This window comes from Eutrema salsugineum, unplaced genomic scaffold, assembly GCF_000478725.1.
Source record: "Eutrema salsugineum unplaced genomic scaffold, Eutsalg1_0 scaffold_22, whole genome shotgun sequence".
Lineage (NCBI taxonomy): Eukaryota > Viridiplantae > Streptophyta > Magnoliopsida > Brassicales > Brassicaceae > Eutrema > Eutrema salsugineum.
Window position 1 is genome coordinate 895,228 of NW_006256812.1, and position 16,935 is coordinate 912,162.

Below are 16,935 nucleotides of genomic sequence, written 5' to 3' on the forward strand. Positions count from 1 at the left end.
GATGACTTTTAATTTATTTTAATCATACAAAAAATCGTTCGTTTGTAAAATCTTATATTCCTATCCTACGATAAAGATATAAACAAAGCTTAATTTATAACGCGTTTCTCGTCTAAGTAACAGGTTAGTCTTGTGAAAGGGATCTATTTTCGTTTTCGAGTAAAGCTAAGGAACCCTTGTTACAAAAAAAATTTTAAAAAAATAGATGATCTTTTATAAGTTTGTATATATAGTTTGATCGAAATTTTAAACAAACTGAAAGAAAAAAAAGTAGTTACAATGGCTAATTAATTAATGGTTCGTTTCTGGACCGGAACGGCATATAACGTGTTGGTCTTGTGTAATGTGATACCAAATGTCTCGTCCATGTCCAAATCCTCAGAAACGACACCGTTTGGAAGCTTCCAGTCAAAGTAATAGAGAAGAGAAGCAAGCATGAGAGACACAGTCTTCACAGCTAAAGGCAATCCCGGACAAATTCTCCGCCCGCCCCCAAACGGTGTTAACTCATAATCTCTACCTTTCACATCAATCTCTCTCCCCAAAAACCTCTCTGGCTCGAACCGTGTCGGATTCTCCCACACGCTCGGGTCTCGTCCTATAGCCCACACGTTCACCAAAACCTGAGTATCTTTAGGCACCATGAACCCAAGAACCTCCACATCGGATTCCGCATTTCTCGGGACGAGTAGCGGAGCGGACGGGTGTAACCGGAACGTTTCCTTCACCACAGCTTGTAAATATGGCAAAACTGATATATCACGCTCTTGAACGACACCGTTTTGGCCTATCACACGATCGATCTCCTCCTGAGCTTTTGCCATCGTTTTTGGGTTACTGAGTAACTCTGCCATTGCCCACTCTAGGGTACTAGAGCTTGTATCGGTACCGGCTGTAAACATATCCTGACATATAATCACATATCGATGAGCTCTACATTTCAGATCCATATGTCAAAATTCATGCCATTTCATATCAACAAGTATATATAGAACATGTAACACAAAGTCGTTGTAAAAGTTTCCAAAATGTCAGAATTTTGACATTTCCGTCTTGAGATTTGTTGGAATATGATAAAAAATTATCTCAAAAACTGATGAATAGAAATTTGGTTATTCCACTATCTTATAAATCTTTATTATCTGCAAGATGGTAGGGACTTACCAAGAGAAGGTGTTCAATATCGTTATTGTCAAGCTCTGCTTCATCTCCTTCGGCGAGGAGGAGAAGCGCATCCAGGAAATCGCTAGTCAATACATTTTTAGAGTGGTTCCACAATGATTTTCCCGCTATTTTAGCATCGATGAACCCACGAAAAACCCTAAACAACTTATCCGTGGAAGCCTTCATAGCCCTCCTATTACCTTGCAGATCAAGAAACCCTAGAAACGGGAAGTAATTAGCAGCGTCTGGTTTCCCGGCAGCTTCCATGGCACTAACCACCGTGTCCTGAAATCTACTGGATTTTTCCGAGTCGTAGCTACCGAGATCGACCGAAAACATAATGTTTGATATGATATTAAGAACTGTGGTGAAAGATGCATGAGAAATATCAACAGCTTCTTCTCTCTCGCTACATTCAGTCATGAATCTCACAAGCTCTTGCACCTTCTTCATCCGTAGAGTTTTAGTGGCTTCCATACGCTCCGGTGAGAACAGCTGAGTCACCGACAATTTTCTCAACATCCTGAAACATAACATAACAACGATCCATTACGGTATATTATTAGTAGGGGTTGCGTTTGCTTTTAGCCTTTATATATGTCTGAAGGTTAATAATTATATACTTTCAAAGAGACAAGGTTTCACTATAAACAATCTTTTGAAAATCGGGTATCGAATCTTTTGAAAAAGAAAATCGGTAGTAATTGTACCTCCAACGAGGAGACGAGGGAGGAAGCCAGATGACGGAAACTTCGTGGTGACCAAAGCACTGTATCGAGTCATTGGACTTACGACCGGACAAGGTTTGATCGTGTGTTTTTAAAACCTCTCTTGCAGCTTCTGGTGAAGTTATGACCACCGAGTCTAAACATCCAAGCTTAAGACTCATGATTGGTCCATATGTCTTTGAGAGGTTGGCTAATGAGCGGTGCGGGTTTTTACCGATTTGGTGGATGTTTCCGATGATCGGAAATCGTGGAGGTCCAGGAGGCAGCGTAGTAGCTCGGCGTCGGAATCTTGAGGTGGCTAAGATAAGGAAACATGATGAGATGAAGCAAGAGAGCAAGAACAGAGCTTTTTCTGAGATGATTTCCATCTCTGTGTTTCTCAAGTGATAGAAAACTACACAAAACTATCCATATATATCATATTTCTAGCTAGTTTCTACTATTCGTAGTTGACCAAAGAAAATGGTATTATAGGTGATTTTTTTTATATGCATTAGTTCCAAAATCCACCAATGATAGGTTCCGAATTCCAACTAATGGGACCTACTTTGTACACACAAAAAAAGAAAGAAAAAAAAAACACTGTACCGTTGGCATATGTTTCTAAGGGCCCCGCTTGAATATAGAAAGTCAAAGAAATATATGTTTTCAGTTAATAGGCGATATACTAATCAATTAATTACAACAGATACGACAACGATCTACATAGTTAAGCGACGGTAAACAGTCGCTATGCTGATAAACCAAGTTAGTACTCAACATTACTGTATTAAGAAATGTTTTGTTATTTTATCGTAGTCGTATGACTTTCATGAGTTTATTCAACTACACTAAAAGTATGTCAAATAATAATTAATTACGGAAATAAATGGTTGGTATAGTGTAAATTTCAATATTCGAAGATCATTATTCAGTTAAACAACATCTTTCTTGTTTGGGACGGCTTAACAGACACAGTGAATGTGCCTAGGTAACACTTAAGTATACGACGCCATTTTGGAGTTTTCATCCAAATGATCAGAGAAGAAAATTTTGGGTTAAATCCGATGACTTTCTTTTCTAACCAAACAATTCAAAATATTGAAATAATGTAGCAAGCTTAAAACTTAAGTTGATACCCTTAGCTACACCGTTTAAATAAATGCATATTATCTGTAAATATCTAATAAGTTCGTCAACCAACTAAAATTCGTACATCCTGTGATTTATACTTTTTTTCCGGCACATCCTGTGATTTATAATTTTTTATTTAAATTATAGTCTCCTGAATTACATGCTTTATCGATTTGTAAAATCATTACTAAACAAAAAAGTAATATAGCAATTACTAACTAATTCATGGTGCGTTTCTTGACAGGCAAGGCGTGCAACGGATTGGTCTTATGCAATGTGAGACCGAAGCTCTCGTCCATGTCCAAGTCCTCAGGAACGACGCCGTTTGGAAGCTTCCAGTCAAAGGAATAGAGAAGAGAAGCAAGCATGAGAGGCACTGTCTTCAAAGCCAAAGGCAATCCCGGACAAATTCTCCGCCCCGCACCAAACGGTGTTAACTCATAATCTCTACCTTTCACATCGATCTCTTTCCCTAAAAACCTCTCTGGCTCGAACCGGGTCGGATTCTCCCACACGCTCGGGTCTCTTCCAACGGCCCACACGTTAACCAAAACCTGAGTATCTTTAGGAACAAGAAATCCAAGAATCTCTACATTGGTCTCTGCTCTTCGCGGGAGGAGAAGGGGAGCAGCTGGATGCAGACGGAAAGTTTCTTTAACGACAGCCTGTAAATACGGCAATAGTGGGATATCGGACTCTTGCACGACACCGTTTTGGCCTATCACTCGATCGATCTCGTTTTGAACTTTCCTCATTGTTTTCGGGTTTCGGAGTAATTCTGCCATTGCCCATTCCACGGTACTTGAGTTTGTGTCCGTGCCAGCTGCAAACAGATCCTGACACATACAAGCACATATTATCTTGAATCTTGATTATGATTATATGTCTGATTGTTTTGCAAAGTTCATTCATATGATCATAAATTATGCAATAGAAGCTAAGACTTACGAGGAGAAGGTGTTCGTTCTCAATGTTGAGTTCTGCTTCATCTTCTTCTTGGCTGAGATCAATAAGCGCATCCAGAAAATCGCTTCTCGAAACATCCTTATTGTCCGCCCGCGATGAGTTTTCCGCGATTCTCGCCTTGTAAAACTCCCTGAAAACCCTAAACAACCTCTCCGAGCAGTCCTTAATCTGCTTTCCATTACCTTGCAGGTCAAGAAACCTCAAAAATGGGAAGAAGTTAGCAAAGTCTGGATTTCCGATAGATTCCATGACACCGGTCACCATCTCTTGAAAGACACTGGAGTTTTTCGAGTCGTAGTTGCCCAAGTCGACAGAAAACAGAAGATTCGAAATGATATTCAGGGCTGTGACGAAGGATACACGAGAAATGTCAACAGCTTCTTCTCTCTCACTTGCTTCACTCATGAAGTTGATAAGTTCTTGCACTTTCTTCATCCGGAGAGCTTTGGTGGCCTCAATACGCTGTGGTGAGAACAGCTGAGTCACTGATAGTTTCCTCAACAGCCTGAAAACATAACATAAATAGAAGGATTATGATGATGACTCCTTACTATTAGAAACCAAAAAAACAAAACTCAAACACGGTTAGCTCAAACCACTTATAGAATGTTTTTCCCTCAGTGTTACCCGATTTGAGCTCAAGTCCAGTGCTACGTTTGGGAGGCATGCTTTTATTTTCATGGTCTAGAAATTTCTAGCTAGGAATCATAGAAAAAAGAAATCATATTCAATTACCTCCAACGAGGAGACGAAGGATGAAGCCAGGCAACGGAAAAATCATGATGGTTGATGGATCGTATCGCTTCATTGAAGTAGCGACCAGACAAGATTTGGTCGTGTGTGCTAAGAACCTCTCTTGCAGCGTCTGGTGAAGCTATGACCACTGCGTTCAAAAATCCAAGCTTAAGACTCATGACAGGTCCATATGTTTTTGAGAGGTCGGCGAATGAGCGGTGTGGGTTCTTTCCGACTAGGTGTATGTTTCCGATGATGGGTAAACGTGGAGGTCCCGGAGGCAGTGTGGAGGCACCCCGAGAACTCCGTCGGGATCTTAAGGTGGTGAAGAAGATAAGGATAAATGATAAGATAAAGCATAAGAAAAAGAACAGAGCTTGTCCTGTGATGATGTCCATTTGTGTTTCTTGATTGATTAAAAAAAAGTCACTAGATTTATATAATATAAGATAGATAGATATATATAAGAATCATTAAAGTTGGCAAAAAAGGAAATTTTATAAATATTTATTTATTTATTTATCTTGCAGGTCCAAAATCTACCTACCGCTGATGGGATTCAAATTCTTACTAGTGGACCTCGCTTGTCGATAATACAACAAAAAGTCAAGAAAAAAAAAAAATCATTTGTGACCGACTGGTCAGTGATCACACACTAGATAGATACGTAGACGTAAAGGCGCAAACAATTCGTTATGAACTTGTTATATGTTTTTTTTAACCTAAAATTCAAAGCTTATTTTATTGTAAACTCACATTTGTTGTATAATGACAAAACAATTACCTAGTGTATATATTCGTATCCAACTAATTATAATTAAGAATAACTAAAAATTTGTAGAAACAAGTATCATTTCTTTATAAAAAAGTATAATTTCTTTATGTCGGACACAAGCAATTTAAATGGGAAGGCATACTGGTTTGGTCTTGTGCAACGTAAAACGAAGCCTTGGTCCATATTTTCGGACTACGCCGTTAGTATCCTCTTAGCTTTGTTGTTGCTAATAGTGTAAACCCCATTGATACCAAACGACAAATCGATTTATAGATATGTCATAATCAGGCACGTCATCTTCGTGGAAGTGTTGGATACGTATACTCGTCTTTATTGATAAACAAAGATATTTAGAAATCAAGTTACTTACGACTGAAGAAAATAAATTACAAATTTCGAAAAACTTCTTGTCCTTGTCTTTGAAATGTTCTGCACCATCCAATTCATTGTTATTTTCCTCCTTTAATTTGATCCTAACTATTTTTCCACACATTTCTCATGGCCACCGGTTCGTTTAAAGGAACCCAAATGATTAATTAGTTTCAAAGAATATGAAGATTTCTTATTTTAATATAAAGGTTTAGTCAAAAATAGTTTCTATAAGTCAACAAGAGGTCGTGATCATGAATTGATGGGAGCAAATGAGTGTAAATGTATGTGCATTAACAAAACTCAAATGGTGTAGACAAGAAAAAAATCAATCGATTATGAAAATTCAATAATAGAGCTAAAGATATAACCCAGGGCAGTAATAATAAGGATTCCTTTGATTTCTTCAAACCCTGACACCTCACGAGAAAAAGTTTATGCAACCAAGAAAAGAGGTTTCTTTGTTTATTTAAAATCATAAGGTCAAAACAATTCGAACGTACTTATAAAAAAAACATATACTACTACAATGGCTAATTAATGAATGGCGCGTTTCTTGACGGGAACGGCATGTAAAGGGTTGGTCTTATGCAATGTGAGACCGAAGCTCTCGTCCATGTCTAAATCCTCAGGAACGACGCCGTTTGGAAGCTTCCAGTCAAAGGAATAGAGAAGAGAAGCAAGCATGAGAGGCACTGTCTTCAAAGCCAAAGGCAATCCCGGACAGATTCTCCGTCCCGCACCAAACGGTGTAAGCTCATAGTCTCTACCTTTCACATCAATCTCTTTCCCCAAAAACCTCTCTGGCTCGAACGAGGTCGGATTCTCCCACACACTCGGATCTCTTCCAATCGCCCACACGTTCACCAAAACCTGAGAGTCTTTAGCCACCATGTACTCAAGAACCTCAACATCGGAATCCGCTTTTCGTGGGACGAGTAATGGAGCAGCAGGATGTAGCCGGAAAGTTTCCTTCACAACCGCTTGTAAATAGGGAAGTTCCGAGATATCAGACTCTTCAACAGAGCCTTTTTGACCAATTACACGATTGATCTCGTCTTGAGCTCTGCTTCATCTCCTTCAGTGAGCTCGAGAACCCCATCCAAGAAATCAGTGCTCGAAGCATTTTTAGGGTTATTCCGAGATGATTTTTCCGCTAGTTTAGCATCGATGAACCCACGGAAAACCCTAAACAACTTATCCGTGCAAGCCTTCATAGCCCTCTTATTACCTTGCAGATCAAGAAACCCTAGAAACGGGAAGTAATTAGCGACATCTGGATTCCCGACAGCTTCCATGACACCAATCACCGTGTCCTGAAAATCATTGGACTTTTCCAAGTCGTAGCTACCGAGATCGACGGAAAACAGGATGTTTGATATGATATTAAGAGCTGTGATGAAGGATGCACGAGAAATATCAACTGCTTCTTCTCTCTCGCAGCTTTCATTGATGAAGCTCACAAGTTCCTTCACTTTGTTCCCCCTCAAGGCTTTCGTGGCTTCTATTCGCTGCGGAGAGAACAATAGAGTCACCGACAGTTTTCTCAACAGCCTTAGACAGATCACAAGCATAAAGATAGACAACCACACATTAGTCAACAAGTTTTGGCTTAATACGAAATCGCATAAAATGAAAAAGTTAATATATATGCGGAATTAATTTAGGTGTATTTGACTTAGAAACAGCAAAATATGTTCACATACATAGAAAACCTAAAATACAGAGTAATATAACAATTATTATATTATTCTAGTTATTAAACTTATTAAATCGAGGAATGGCTAAACATAAATAGCGATTCCATAGACTATGTGATTGTTATAAACTTTGCAGAATCTTCATATCTGTTCTGCCCGTTTGTGAGCAAATCAAAAACAGAGAAAAATAAAAATCGATATTAATTATACCTCCAACGAGCCGACGATGGATGAAGCCAGACAACAGAAACCTCGTGGTGATTGATGGACCTAATAGAGTTAGTAGAGCAACGGCAAGACAAGATTTGGTCGTGTGTTCTTAAAACCTCTCTTGCAGCTTCTGGTGAAGATATGACCACTGTGTTTAAACTTCCAAACTTCAGACTCATGATTGGTCCATACGTTTTTGAGAGGTCGGCGAATGAATGGTGGGGGTTCTTTCCGACTAAGTGAATATTTCCGATGATAGGTAGCCGTGGAGGTCCCGGAGGCGTCGCCGTAGCCCCAAGAGATTTCGGTCTGGATCTTGTGGTGGAAATGATAAAGAAACATGATAACATAAAGCAAACGATGAGGAACATTACTTGTCCTAAGATAATGTCCATCCTTTTTTCTCAAGTGATAAATGAGATTCACCATGCCTCAGGCCAATCTTGTTATATATTAGTGTAAAAAGCAAAAAAATTCAACAAAAAAAAAAGAAGATTTATTACAATTTATGGTCCAAAATCCATCGTACCGGTGATGTGATCTGACTTGATACAAGTGGGCGCCCTTTGTCCCAAAAAGTCAATAAGTCTTTTCTTGAAAACTTAACGATCGGCGACCAAATCACATGATACGTATACGTGGATGGGCTCTCAGTGTAAACGGTCGTTATCAAGTCGCAAAATGTTTCAAGCTAAGCAACTCAATCTCTGATACGATCAACTTCTTTCCTAATCACACACTCTTACTCTCTTTAAGTTCCTTTCCATGTTCCTTGTACTCCATATTATAATATATTTGAGAACGGGTGCTTACCTTATTCATTGTATGGCTTTTTTCAACAAGACTGGAAGAAGCCGGATTCCTATCGGAATAGTAACACCTACTCCTTTCCTTGCATTGAGTAGCTTGTCATTTTAAATGTTTTTTTTTGTTTTTTTTTTTTGAAAAAATATAGACAAATTTTGTTTTCTGTAATATTTTGTAACCATTTACAGTATATATATCATATATGCTCTATGGTGCGTCCGTGCGTGTTTTTCTTAATTGGATTACTTTTACTTTTATTTAGTGATACTTTTCATTAAGAAAAAAATTATAATTTATGTAGTTTCTCAATTCTCAAGTTTTAAGTTAAATATTGTTTTAAGACCCATGACCGTGTTGGGTGTTCAAGAAAAAAAAGTAGTCTACATATTATCAATCATTGTGAATTCGGTTGAGACAAATATTCTTCTATCTTATGTAAAAAAAAAATAGTCATGCTTATTTATTTATTTTTTACTTAAAAAGTATGTTTGATAATGAACATAAGATTATAGTATTTTTTTTTCCCATCGTCTTTAATTATTAACATGACCCATAAGGACCCCTGTTTGTAATTTTAAGACGATATTGTAGGTTTTCTGATTGGGACGACATATAAAGATTTTGCCTTGTGTAAGGTAAGACCGAAGACCTCGCTCATGTCCATGTTTTGAGGGACGACGCCGTTTTGAAGTTTCCAGTCAAAGCAATAGAGGAGAGAGGCAAGCACCATACACATTGTCTTAAGAGCCATCGAGATTCCAGGACACATCCTTCTGCCTGATCCAAATGGTATCAGCTTGAAATCTTTGCCTTTTACATCGATTTCTCGTACCAAGAACCTCTCTGGCTCGAACGTCATTGGATTCTCCCACACGCTCGAGTCTCTTCCCATCGCCCACACGTTCACGAAAACCTAATATATGAAAAATGGGCTAGGGATATGAGTTATTATCTAACCGAATCGAACCAAAAGTCCTATCTATCTAAACTAAACCAAACAACTCACATTAAATCTCAAAGTAAACCAAATATGACTCTACTTGTACATTAATTGAACAAAAAAAGTAACATGACTCTACTAAATATGACTCTATTAGTGTAGCTTTTTTCACTTCATAGATGTTACGTGATTTATAAATCTATATGAACTTTGGACATCTTTGCTGAATTTAAAATTAGATATGTGTATTCTTGACCCAAAAAAGAAAGAAATTAGATGTGTATTTTGAAATGATTAAGGTCTATTTGGAATTTGAGTTTTTGTATTTTTAACTATATAAAGCATTCCAGATTCGTTAAAATCTAATAATGAATAATATCGATTTTTACTAGTTTATAACAATCATTGAGTACTGAAATAAACCTGAGTGTGTTTAGGAACGAGAAAACCGAAGATTTGGACATCGGATTCTGATTTTCGAGGGATCAAAGGAGCTGGAGGATGCAAACGAAGAGTCTCTTTCACAATTGCCTGCAAGTAAGGGAGCCTCGGGATATCAGATTCTTGAACGGCACCGTTTTCACCAATCACTTGCCGTATCTCACTCTGAGCTTTGACCATCTTCTCCGGGTTACGGATTAACTCCGTCATCGCCCACTCCATTGTACTCGAGTTTGTATCCGTCCCCGCAACAAACAAGTCCTGTCACACAAAATAAAAAGAGCTCAATCGATGATATTGTATATCCTATTAACTTTGCCATCAATTGGTGTTTTATGCAAGACTTACGAGAAGCAAGTGTTTCATATCATTCATGCTGAATTCTTCTTCGTTTTGCTGTGTAAGATCCAGAAGGGAATCTAACATATCGATACTCGAAGCCTCTGTTTGAGAAAATCTTTTGGCCACCATCCGAGCATCGATAAATTCTTGGAAAACCCTAAATAACGTCTCTATGCAAAGCGCCGCCTCTTTTCGGCTACCTTGCAAATCAAGAAACCTCAGAAACCGGAAATAGTCTCCTGCGTTGGGTTTCCCGGAGATCTCCATCAGGTGAACCACCGTGTCGTGGAATTCGCAAGAGGACGAGTTAGAGTCATACGTGGCCAAATCTACAGAAAACAGAGCATTTGAGATGATGTTGAAAGCTGTGACGAAGGAAGCACGAGCCATGTCAATAGCTTCTCCTCTCTCGCAATATTTGTTTACTAAGCTCACAAGTTCCTCCACTTTTTTCGTCCTTATAGCTTGAACAGCGTCTAGTTTCTGCGGCGATAACAAATTTTTCACTATTGTTTTCCTCAGAAACCTGAACATGTATACAAACAGAACTTCATCAGACTTGTGGCTAATTCACGTGTGTGCATGTTTTCAAAACTTCAAAGTAGGACTACAATTTTGTTTTATTTTTTATTGGTATTGTTTTTATTTCAGTTTGGGCTTTTTCTGTATAGAAATATCTCTTTAATTTGGATTTCTTAATTCTTGGATAAAAACAAAAAAAAAAACAAAAATCATTTTAACCGAATTAACTTTTTGTCTGGTTTATACAAATTACTTCAAAGTTCAAACAGAAAAGAAGAAAAAACGAAATCTTGATCTTAGACAGAGTTTAGTTCCTCCAACGAGCGGACGGAAGAATCCAAACAACGGAATGTTTATGGTGATCAAAGGCTCGAATCGGGTCGTTGAAGGTTCGAGCGGACAAGTCATGGTCGTGTGTTTTAAGTGCTTCTTTAGCTGCTTCTGGTGATGATATAACCACTGCGTTTAACCTTCCAAGCTTCAAACTCATTATAGGACCATAAGTTTTCGAAAAGACAGCAAGTGAACGGTGAGGATTAAAGCCGAGTTGGAATATGTTTCCGACTAATGGGAGTCCCGGAGGACCCGGCGGAAGTGAGCCTCGGACGCTGCCTGTTCTCCTCCGCGTTTTTGCGGTGGAGAGGAAGAAAAAGAAGAACGTTAAGAGAAAACAGAGGACCAGAGTCATGGTCGGAATTAGTGAGGGGTCCATTCCAAGACCGTTTTCTTGTTCGCTCTCCTTTTCTTACTTGAATATATTGAATAGATAAAAAAAATATAACACCATCATGCATTTTTATATTCGTATTTTTCAATTTTTTATATACATTTATTTCATATTATCTAATTTGGAGAAGAAAGCTCGCAAAACTGTCATTATGGTACTGGTTGTTAGGTGTAATGTATCCATTTTTGCTTATAACACATAGAACTAACTAATTGTAAGAGTTTGATTCTTGTCATGCACAGTTATGGAAAGTTGTAAAGTTAATTAATAAGTACTCACCCTAATTGCTGATGGCCGATAGAACATACATAATCGATTATGTCGGGTTGATGAAATATTGAAATGCTATAACAATTAGTGCTGCTTGCTTTTGAATTATTATACTGTAATGTGCTGTTAGTCTATCGATCCCCACATTTTTCACATTGATTACTATTTGGCAGCTTAACCACGTGTTTAGGTGTACGTTGCTCTCTTCATTTAGTGTTAGCTTTTGTTTGTTCCATTGTTAGGTTAAGCTGCTGAATCTGTTTGCCATTTAATGTGTATCTCTTGATATTTGCTAATTAATGAGACTATTAATTAAAAGTGTTTCGATCAATATTATGTGTAATGGAAATTATTGGAAAATCATCTCTTTTTCTTCCAACATGCAGTTTGATATGACTTCACTTAGCAGAGACGATCTGAAAATAAATTGTCATGATTTTCCACAGTTATTATCGATACCGCCTTCGAACAAGTTACTTTTCTTCATTTTTGTGTGATTATTTCTCTAGTCATTGAAATATAAAACTTAAATGAAGAGTTTGCTGAAGTAGTCTGACCAGAGAACATATGAAATCACACGTAAGTACATTTCCGCTTTTGCATCCGTGACATTTGACATATAAAATAAGGATTGGTTATCTAGTAAGTAACCCTATTATCAACTGTTAGTGCTTATTCTTCGATGATTGTGGAACAATTATAGGTATGTAAAAAACAATAGAACAATATAACTTTTAATTTATGTAACGGTGCTGGAAAGTTGGGGATCACGGTCACAAAACCCGACAATTGTTGGTTTATAACGTTCCGTATAGTAAACAGTAGTAGTTGATAGTTACAAAATTTTCGTTTTATAAAAAGGGTATTAAAAGGAGGTTGAATAGTGGAACTCACATGAGCATTTCTATCACTTCTTCTGTTTCTTCTCCAATCTCCATTTAAAAATACGTTAAAAGTACATCTGAATCTGCACTAAACCTAAAAAAGGCTTTGTGTTTATCGCTTTTCTTTTTGCCTTTTTATATTTTCCATAGATTCCCTTTTCAAGTTTCCAACGATGTTACTGAAGTCAAACCTATAATTACACGTTTACCCCAACTACTTAATTAAATTAACCTTACTCTATAACAAACAAAAATATTCATTCGCTTCGGTTGACCTAACTATCAAAGGGGATTTGCGATTGTTTCTCATGATTTTGTATAACTCGTGCGTGTGTTTTGGTCCAATAGTAAAACCAAAACAAACCAAAAAAAGTTCGCAAAAAAAAAAAAAAAAAACAAACCAAACCAAAATCCAATAAGAGTCAACCCAAAGCGATAAAGGGTGAAATTGAAAAGGTCAAAATCCCATCACCCGGAAAGGCGACCTGAACAATGCCTCCTTGCCCTGACGTCACCAACACGTCTCCTAATAATAATAAAAGAAAATAAGAAAAATAGATATTATATAAATTTTACAAATCGCATGCATATAGCTATAAATAGTATAAATTTAGAATTTTTTTAATAGAGATCTAATAACACTAGCTACAATCTAACCAATTACAATTAGAGGTATAGTCATAACAAAATCAGATCTAAATTGCCGATTAACTACGCATACGGCTTAGTGAATCGATTATAAGTAGAGGTATAATCAGACGTTTTGTTGTTTAACCAATGTTATAAGTAGACGGCTTAGTGAATCGATTATAACTACGCATACGGCTTAGCTCCAACACACACTCACATATAAGGCGAAGGTTGACTTCACCGTCGCTTCGCAATTAAAAAAATCTCATGGACCGTTTCAAACCAAAACCCCGAAACCCTCGTGAGTCTCACCTCACGCGCCTTAAAATCTCACGACTCGGCGATTATCTCACCGGTCATCGCTAAACGACAAAGCCCAATTAATATCTGCTCACATGACTGTCACAATTATACAGTCACAATTATACAGTCACAATCCCCCATTTATTCTCCGACACGTCACCATATACACTCCAGTCACTCCTGTCACACAAGCACCTCTCTCTCTCTCTCTATTATCCTCACTTATAACAATTTTAAATAAAAAAATTAAGTCATTCTCTGAATTTAATTTACCTTTAGCGAGCTCGCGACTCGCGAGTAGCTGGAGAAATTGTTAATTTTGTCAGTTGGGAAACTTATCACCTTTCTTTCTTTCTTCCATGGATCCTTTGGTTTAAATGAGACGTCTTTACTTCTTTATTTACGTAAATGCCATCTCGCCACTCTCCGCCGGATGTCTCGCCGCTGCCGACGATGGTTAGCGACGGTCACCACCGTTTCCAGACCCTTCCGCTTATCATTCCCGGTTCTCTAACCTTAATCGGAGCTCTACTTATCCTCTTCACTATACTTCTCTACAGGAGACTCTACCGAAACCGTACGGCTCCATCTGATCTGATCTCCAAGTCTCCTCAACACTACCAATGTCGTCGCTTCTCTTACACTCAGCTCCGCCGCGCAACAAACTCTTTCTCCGAGTCGACTCAGCTCGGCCATGGCGGATTCGGCTCCGTCTACAAAGCTGATCTCCCGAGTGGCAACTCACTCGCCGTCAAAGTCATGGACTCCTCCACTGGGTCTCTGCAAGGCGAGCGTGAGTTTCATAACGAGCTTTCTCTCTCCTCTCACCTTATCAGCTCGCCTCACGTCGTCTCTCTCCTTGGATTCTCCTCCGATCGTCGTGGCCGGCGGCTTATACTCGTCTACGAGCTCATGGCTAATCGTAGTTTACAGGACGCGCTTTTGGATCGCAAATGTGAGCAGCTTATGGATTGGAACAAGCGATTTGAGATTGCGACTGATATCGCAAAGGGGATCGAGTTTCTTCACCACTATTGTGAACCAGCCATCATCCATGGAGATATTAAGCCGAGTAATATCCTTCTCGATTCTGATTTCAAGGCCAAAATTGGAGATTTCGGTCTCGCGAGGGTAAAGTCTGAGGATTTCGATACTAGGATTCAGATTGAGGAAGAAGAGAGGAGAAAGGATGTTGCTGAAGATAATGGGTCGATTCTGGAGGAAGCTGAAAGTGTGATTACTGTGTTTGAAGAAAGTAATGTTGCTAATATGTCACCGGAGACTGGAGTGTCTCCGGGGTCTGCATCGGTACTTTCACCGGAGAATTGTGGAATCAGCGTCTTGACGGCGGAGGCCGGAGCATCTCCGGGGCCGGCATTGATACCGTCGCCGGAGAATTATACAGTTAGCATCTTGACGGCATCTCCCGGAGCAGAATCGGGATTATCACCGGAGGTGGGTTTGGAGAAAGAGAGTGTTTCAGAGAGCTGTTTGGAACAAATGAGTGTGGAGAGTAGTAAGCAAAAAGTGGTTTCGAAGAGAGACTGGTGGTGGAAACATGACAACAATGGTGAAAGGATTGAATCAGGGAGTGTGAAGGATTACGTGATGGAATGGATTGGGAGTGAGATTAAGAAAGAGAGTAACAACAACAAAGAGTGGGTCAAAAATGGTGATGGATCATCATCAGTGTCTAAGAAGAAAAAGAAAGAGAATAAGAGAAAGCCTAGAGAGTGGTGGAAGGAAGAGTTTTGTGAAGAGCTAACTAAAAAGAAGAGGAAAAAGAAAAAGAAGAAGAAAAGAGGGTTAAGCTCAATCTCAAGCATTGACTCTTGGTTTCATAGAGAGGATGACTCTGCCTCTGTTCATGAGCAGAATTATAACCCTACCAAGAGAAAGAAGAGAAATAGCGTAGATTGGTGGGTAGATGGGTTAAGCGGAGATCTAAAATCGGTCATGGGCAAAAAAAACAGTCAAGATTCAGGTTTATGGTGTGATGTTAATGTTCAGAAGAGCGGTGGAGTAAGCAGCACACCGAGTATGAGAGGTACGGTGTGTTATATTGCACCAGAATGTGGCGGTGGGGGTGTGTTGTCTGAGAAATGTGATGTCTACAGTTTTGGGGTTCTGCTTTTGGTTCTTGTCTCAGGGAGACGGCCATTGCAGGTGACTGCATCGCCCATGTCGGAGTTTGAGAGGGCTAATTTGATATCATGGGCTAAGCAATTGGCTTGCAACGGTAAATTGCTGGAGTTAGTTGATAAATCCATACATTCTTTGGAGAAAGACCAAGCGGTTCTTTGTATTACTATTGCATTGTTGTGTTTGCAAAGATCTCCGGTTAAGAGACCGACGATGAAGGAGATTGTTCAGATGCTTTCGGGTGGGGCTGAGCCACCTCATTTGCCGTTTGAGTTCTCGCCTTCGCCGCCTATGGGTTTTCCGTTTAAGTCAAGAAAGAAAGCACGGTGAAGTTGGTTTTGAGCTCAGCCAAGTGTAGATTTGTTCGGTTCATAACCTTTAAACCAAATGCGAGTTGTAGAAACTGTTTGATTCCATAAGATTAGATTTTAAGTATTTTTGAGGATCTAGTTGCTTGACATTTTAGTTAGACAATAAAAAGTTTCCAATTGACATTAAGAACATGATCATGATTAGAGTTTAACTGCCTTTTTTATTTGCTAAAATCTATGCTCAAGACTAGATGGACCCAGATCTAAACATGTTTGCCACCTTGTCTCCCGTGTCTGAAACGAAGGGTATATAGCGTATGGCACAATTTACCTTTTTTGTTCTCTCTCTTGTAGTGCTCTTAATTTTCATGGAAGTGGTACTTCACATCCAAAGGTTGTGACTTTAGCAGAATATACTTCTCTGCAAGTGTTCCCATCATTCAAATTCAAAATCAAAATGCATTGTCTTAAACAAATATAACAGTCCTCCTCAATCCTGAATTTTTATTCTAAACTCTAAAACAAGTCTTTTAGTCAAACAAAATTTTAAACTATACATCAGACACCATAAAGAACACGAGTTCATTGGATGAGGGAAAACAGAAGTCTGCACACATTTAATTTCTGGGCCGTTTATTTTATGGTACACAAAGATATTTAGCTGTTATATTAGGTTTGCTTTTAAGATTGGTGACAATGTAATCGTTAGTAGTACATTGTACACAGTCTAATCTGAGCCACTTTTAATGGAGAGATATTTTGCAAATTCCACACTAATCTCTAGGCAAATCTAGCTGCAACTTTGAATGAAAAAGTCCCCCTCTTTACTGAGAAGGTTGATCTTTTCAACCTCTCA

At 38.6% G+C, this 16,935-nt stretch overlaps 5 protein-coding genes across 6 annotated transcripts; 1 reads left to right on the forward strand and 4 right to left on the reverse strand.

Annotated features, from left to right (window-relative positions):
* Window positions 1-238: 238 nt before the first annotated feature.
* Window positions 239-2,260, reverse strand: LOC18015447 (cytochrome P450 76C4). Its single transcript, XM_024155040.1, has 3 exons — window positions 1,875-2,260; window positions 1,165-1,687; window positions 239-905 (listed from the first exon to the last, which is right to left on the reverse strand). Exons 1-3 carry the CDS (start codon window positions 2,258-2,260, stop codon window positions 288-290), a joined length of 1,527 nt encoding a protein of 508 aa, XP_024010808.1. The 3' UTR covers window positions 239-287.
* Window positions 2,261-3,123: 863 nt separating this feature from the next.
* On the reverse strand, window positions 3,124-5,128 carry LOC112086190 (cytochrome P450 76C2-like). The gene is made up of 3 exons (XM_024154993.1): window positions 4,707-5,128; window positions 3,954-4,476; window positions 3,124-3,841 (listed from the first exon to the last, which is right to left on the reverse strand). The coding sequence occupies exons 1-3, from the start codon at window positions 5,102-5,104 to the stop codon at window positions 3,224-3,226; spliced, it is 1,539 nt and encodes a 512-aa protein (XP_024010761.1). The 5' UTR covers window positions 5,105-5,128; the 3' UTR covers window positions 3,124-3,223.
* A 1,173-nt stretch (window positions 5,129-6,301) lies between these two features.
* On the reverse strand, window positions 6,302-8,186 carry LOC112086202 (cytochrome P450 76C2-like). The gene is given in 3 exon segments (XM_024155057.1): window positions 6,302-6,908; window positions 6,911-7,404; window positions 7,761-8,186. Coding segments are annotated over 3 exon segments (1,410 nt in total). The 5' UTR covers window positions 8,156-8,186; the 3' UTR covers window positions 6,302-6,387.
* A 955-nt stretch (window positions 8,187-9,141) lies between these two features.
* On the reverse strand, window positions 9,142-11,510 carry LOC18015448 (cytochrome P450 76C3). Its single transcript, XM_024155066.1, has 4 exons — window positions 11,134-11,510; window positions 10,297-10,838; window positions 9,931-10,209; window positions 9,142-9,480 (listed from the first exon to the last, which is right to left on the reverse strand). The coding sequence occupies exons 1-4, from the start codon at window positions 11,498-11,500 to the stop codon at window positions 9,142-9,144; spliced, it is 1,527 nt and encodes a 508-aa protein (XP_024010834.1). The 5' UTR covers window positions 11,501-11,510.
* Window positions 11,511-13,917: 2,407 nt separating this feature from the next.
* Window positions 13,918-16,341, forward strand: LOC18015449 (receptor-like serine/threonine-protein kinase At2g45590). 2 transcript variants are annotated; one of them, XM_024155030.1, is made up of 2 exons: window positions 13,918-14,082; window positions 14,187-16,341. In XM_024155030.1, exons 1-2 carry the CDS (start codon window positions 14,060-14,062, stop codon window positions 16,096-16,098), a joined length of 1,935 nt encoding a protein of 644 aa, XP_024010798.1. In that variant the 5' UTR covers window positions 13,918-14,059; the 3' UTR covers window positions 16,099-16,341. The 2 variants fall into 2 exon arrangements, with proteins under 2 accessions (XP_024010798.1, XP_006397738.1); XM_006397675.2 differs by having other exon boundaries at window positions 13,918-16,341.
* Window positions 16,342-16,935: the final 594 nt, after the last annotated feature.

Coding starts and splice junctions, on each gene's coding strand:
- LOC18015448 (XM_024155066.1), bottom strand. CDS start 11,500: ATGACTCTGGTCCTCTGTTTTCTCTTAACGTTCTTCTTTTTCTTCCTC. Junction 10,839..11,133: donor TTGGATTCTTCCGTCCGCTC/GTTGGAGGAACT, acceptor AGTCTGATGAAG/TTCTGTTTGTATACATGTTC. Junction 10,210..10,296: donor ATATGAAACACTTGCTTCTC/GTAAGTCTTGCA, acceptor TTTGTGTGACAG/GACTTGTTTGTTGCGGGGAC.
- LOC112086190 (XM_024154993.1), bottom strand. CDS start 5,104: ATGGACATCATCACAGGACAAGCTCTGTTCTTTTTCTTATGCTTTATC. Junction 4,477..4,706: donor CCTTCGTCTCCTCGTTGGAG/GTAATTGAATAT, acceptor TTATGTTTTCAG/GCTGTTGAGGAAACTATCAG. Junction 3,842..3,953: donor AGAACGAACACCTTCTCCTC/GTAAGTCTTAGC, acceptor TGTATGTGTCAG/GATCTGTTTGCAGCTGGCAC.
- LOC18015447 (XM_024155040.1), bottom strand. CDS start 2,260: ATGGAAATCATCTCAGAAAAAGCTCTGTTCTTGCTCTCTTGCTTCATC. Junction 1,688..1,874: donor CCCTCGTCTCCTCGTTGGAG/GTACAATTACTA, acceptor GTTATGTTTCAG/GATGTTGAGAAAATTGTCGG. Junction 906..1,164: donor ATATTGAACACCTTCTCTTG/GTAAGTCCCTAC, acceptor ATTATATGTCAG/GATATGTTTACAGCCGGTAC.
- LOC18015449 (XM_006397675.2), top strand. CDS start 14,035: ATGCCATCTCGCCACTCTCCGCCGGATGTCTCGCCGCTGCCGACGATG.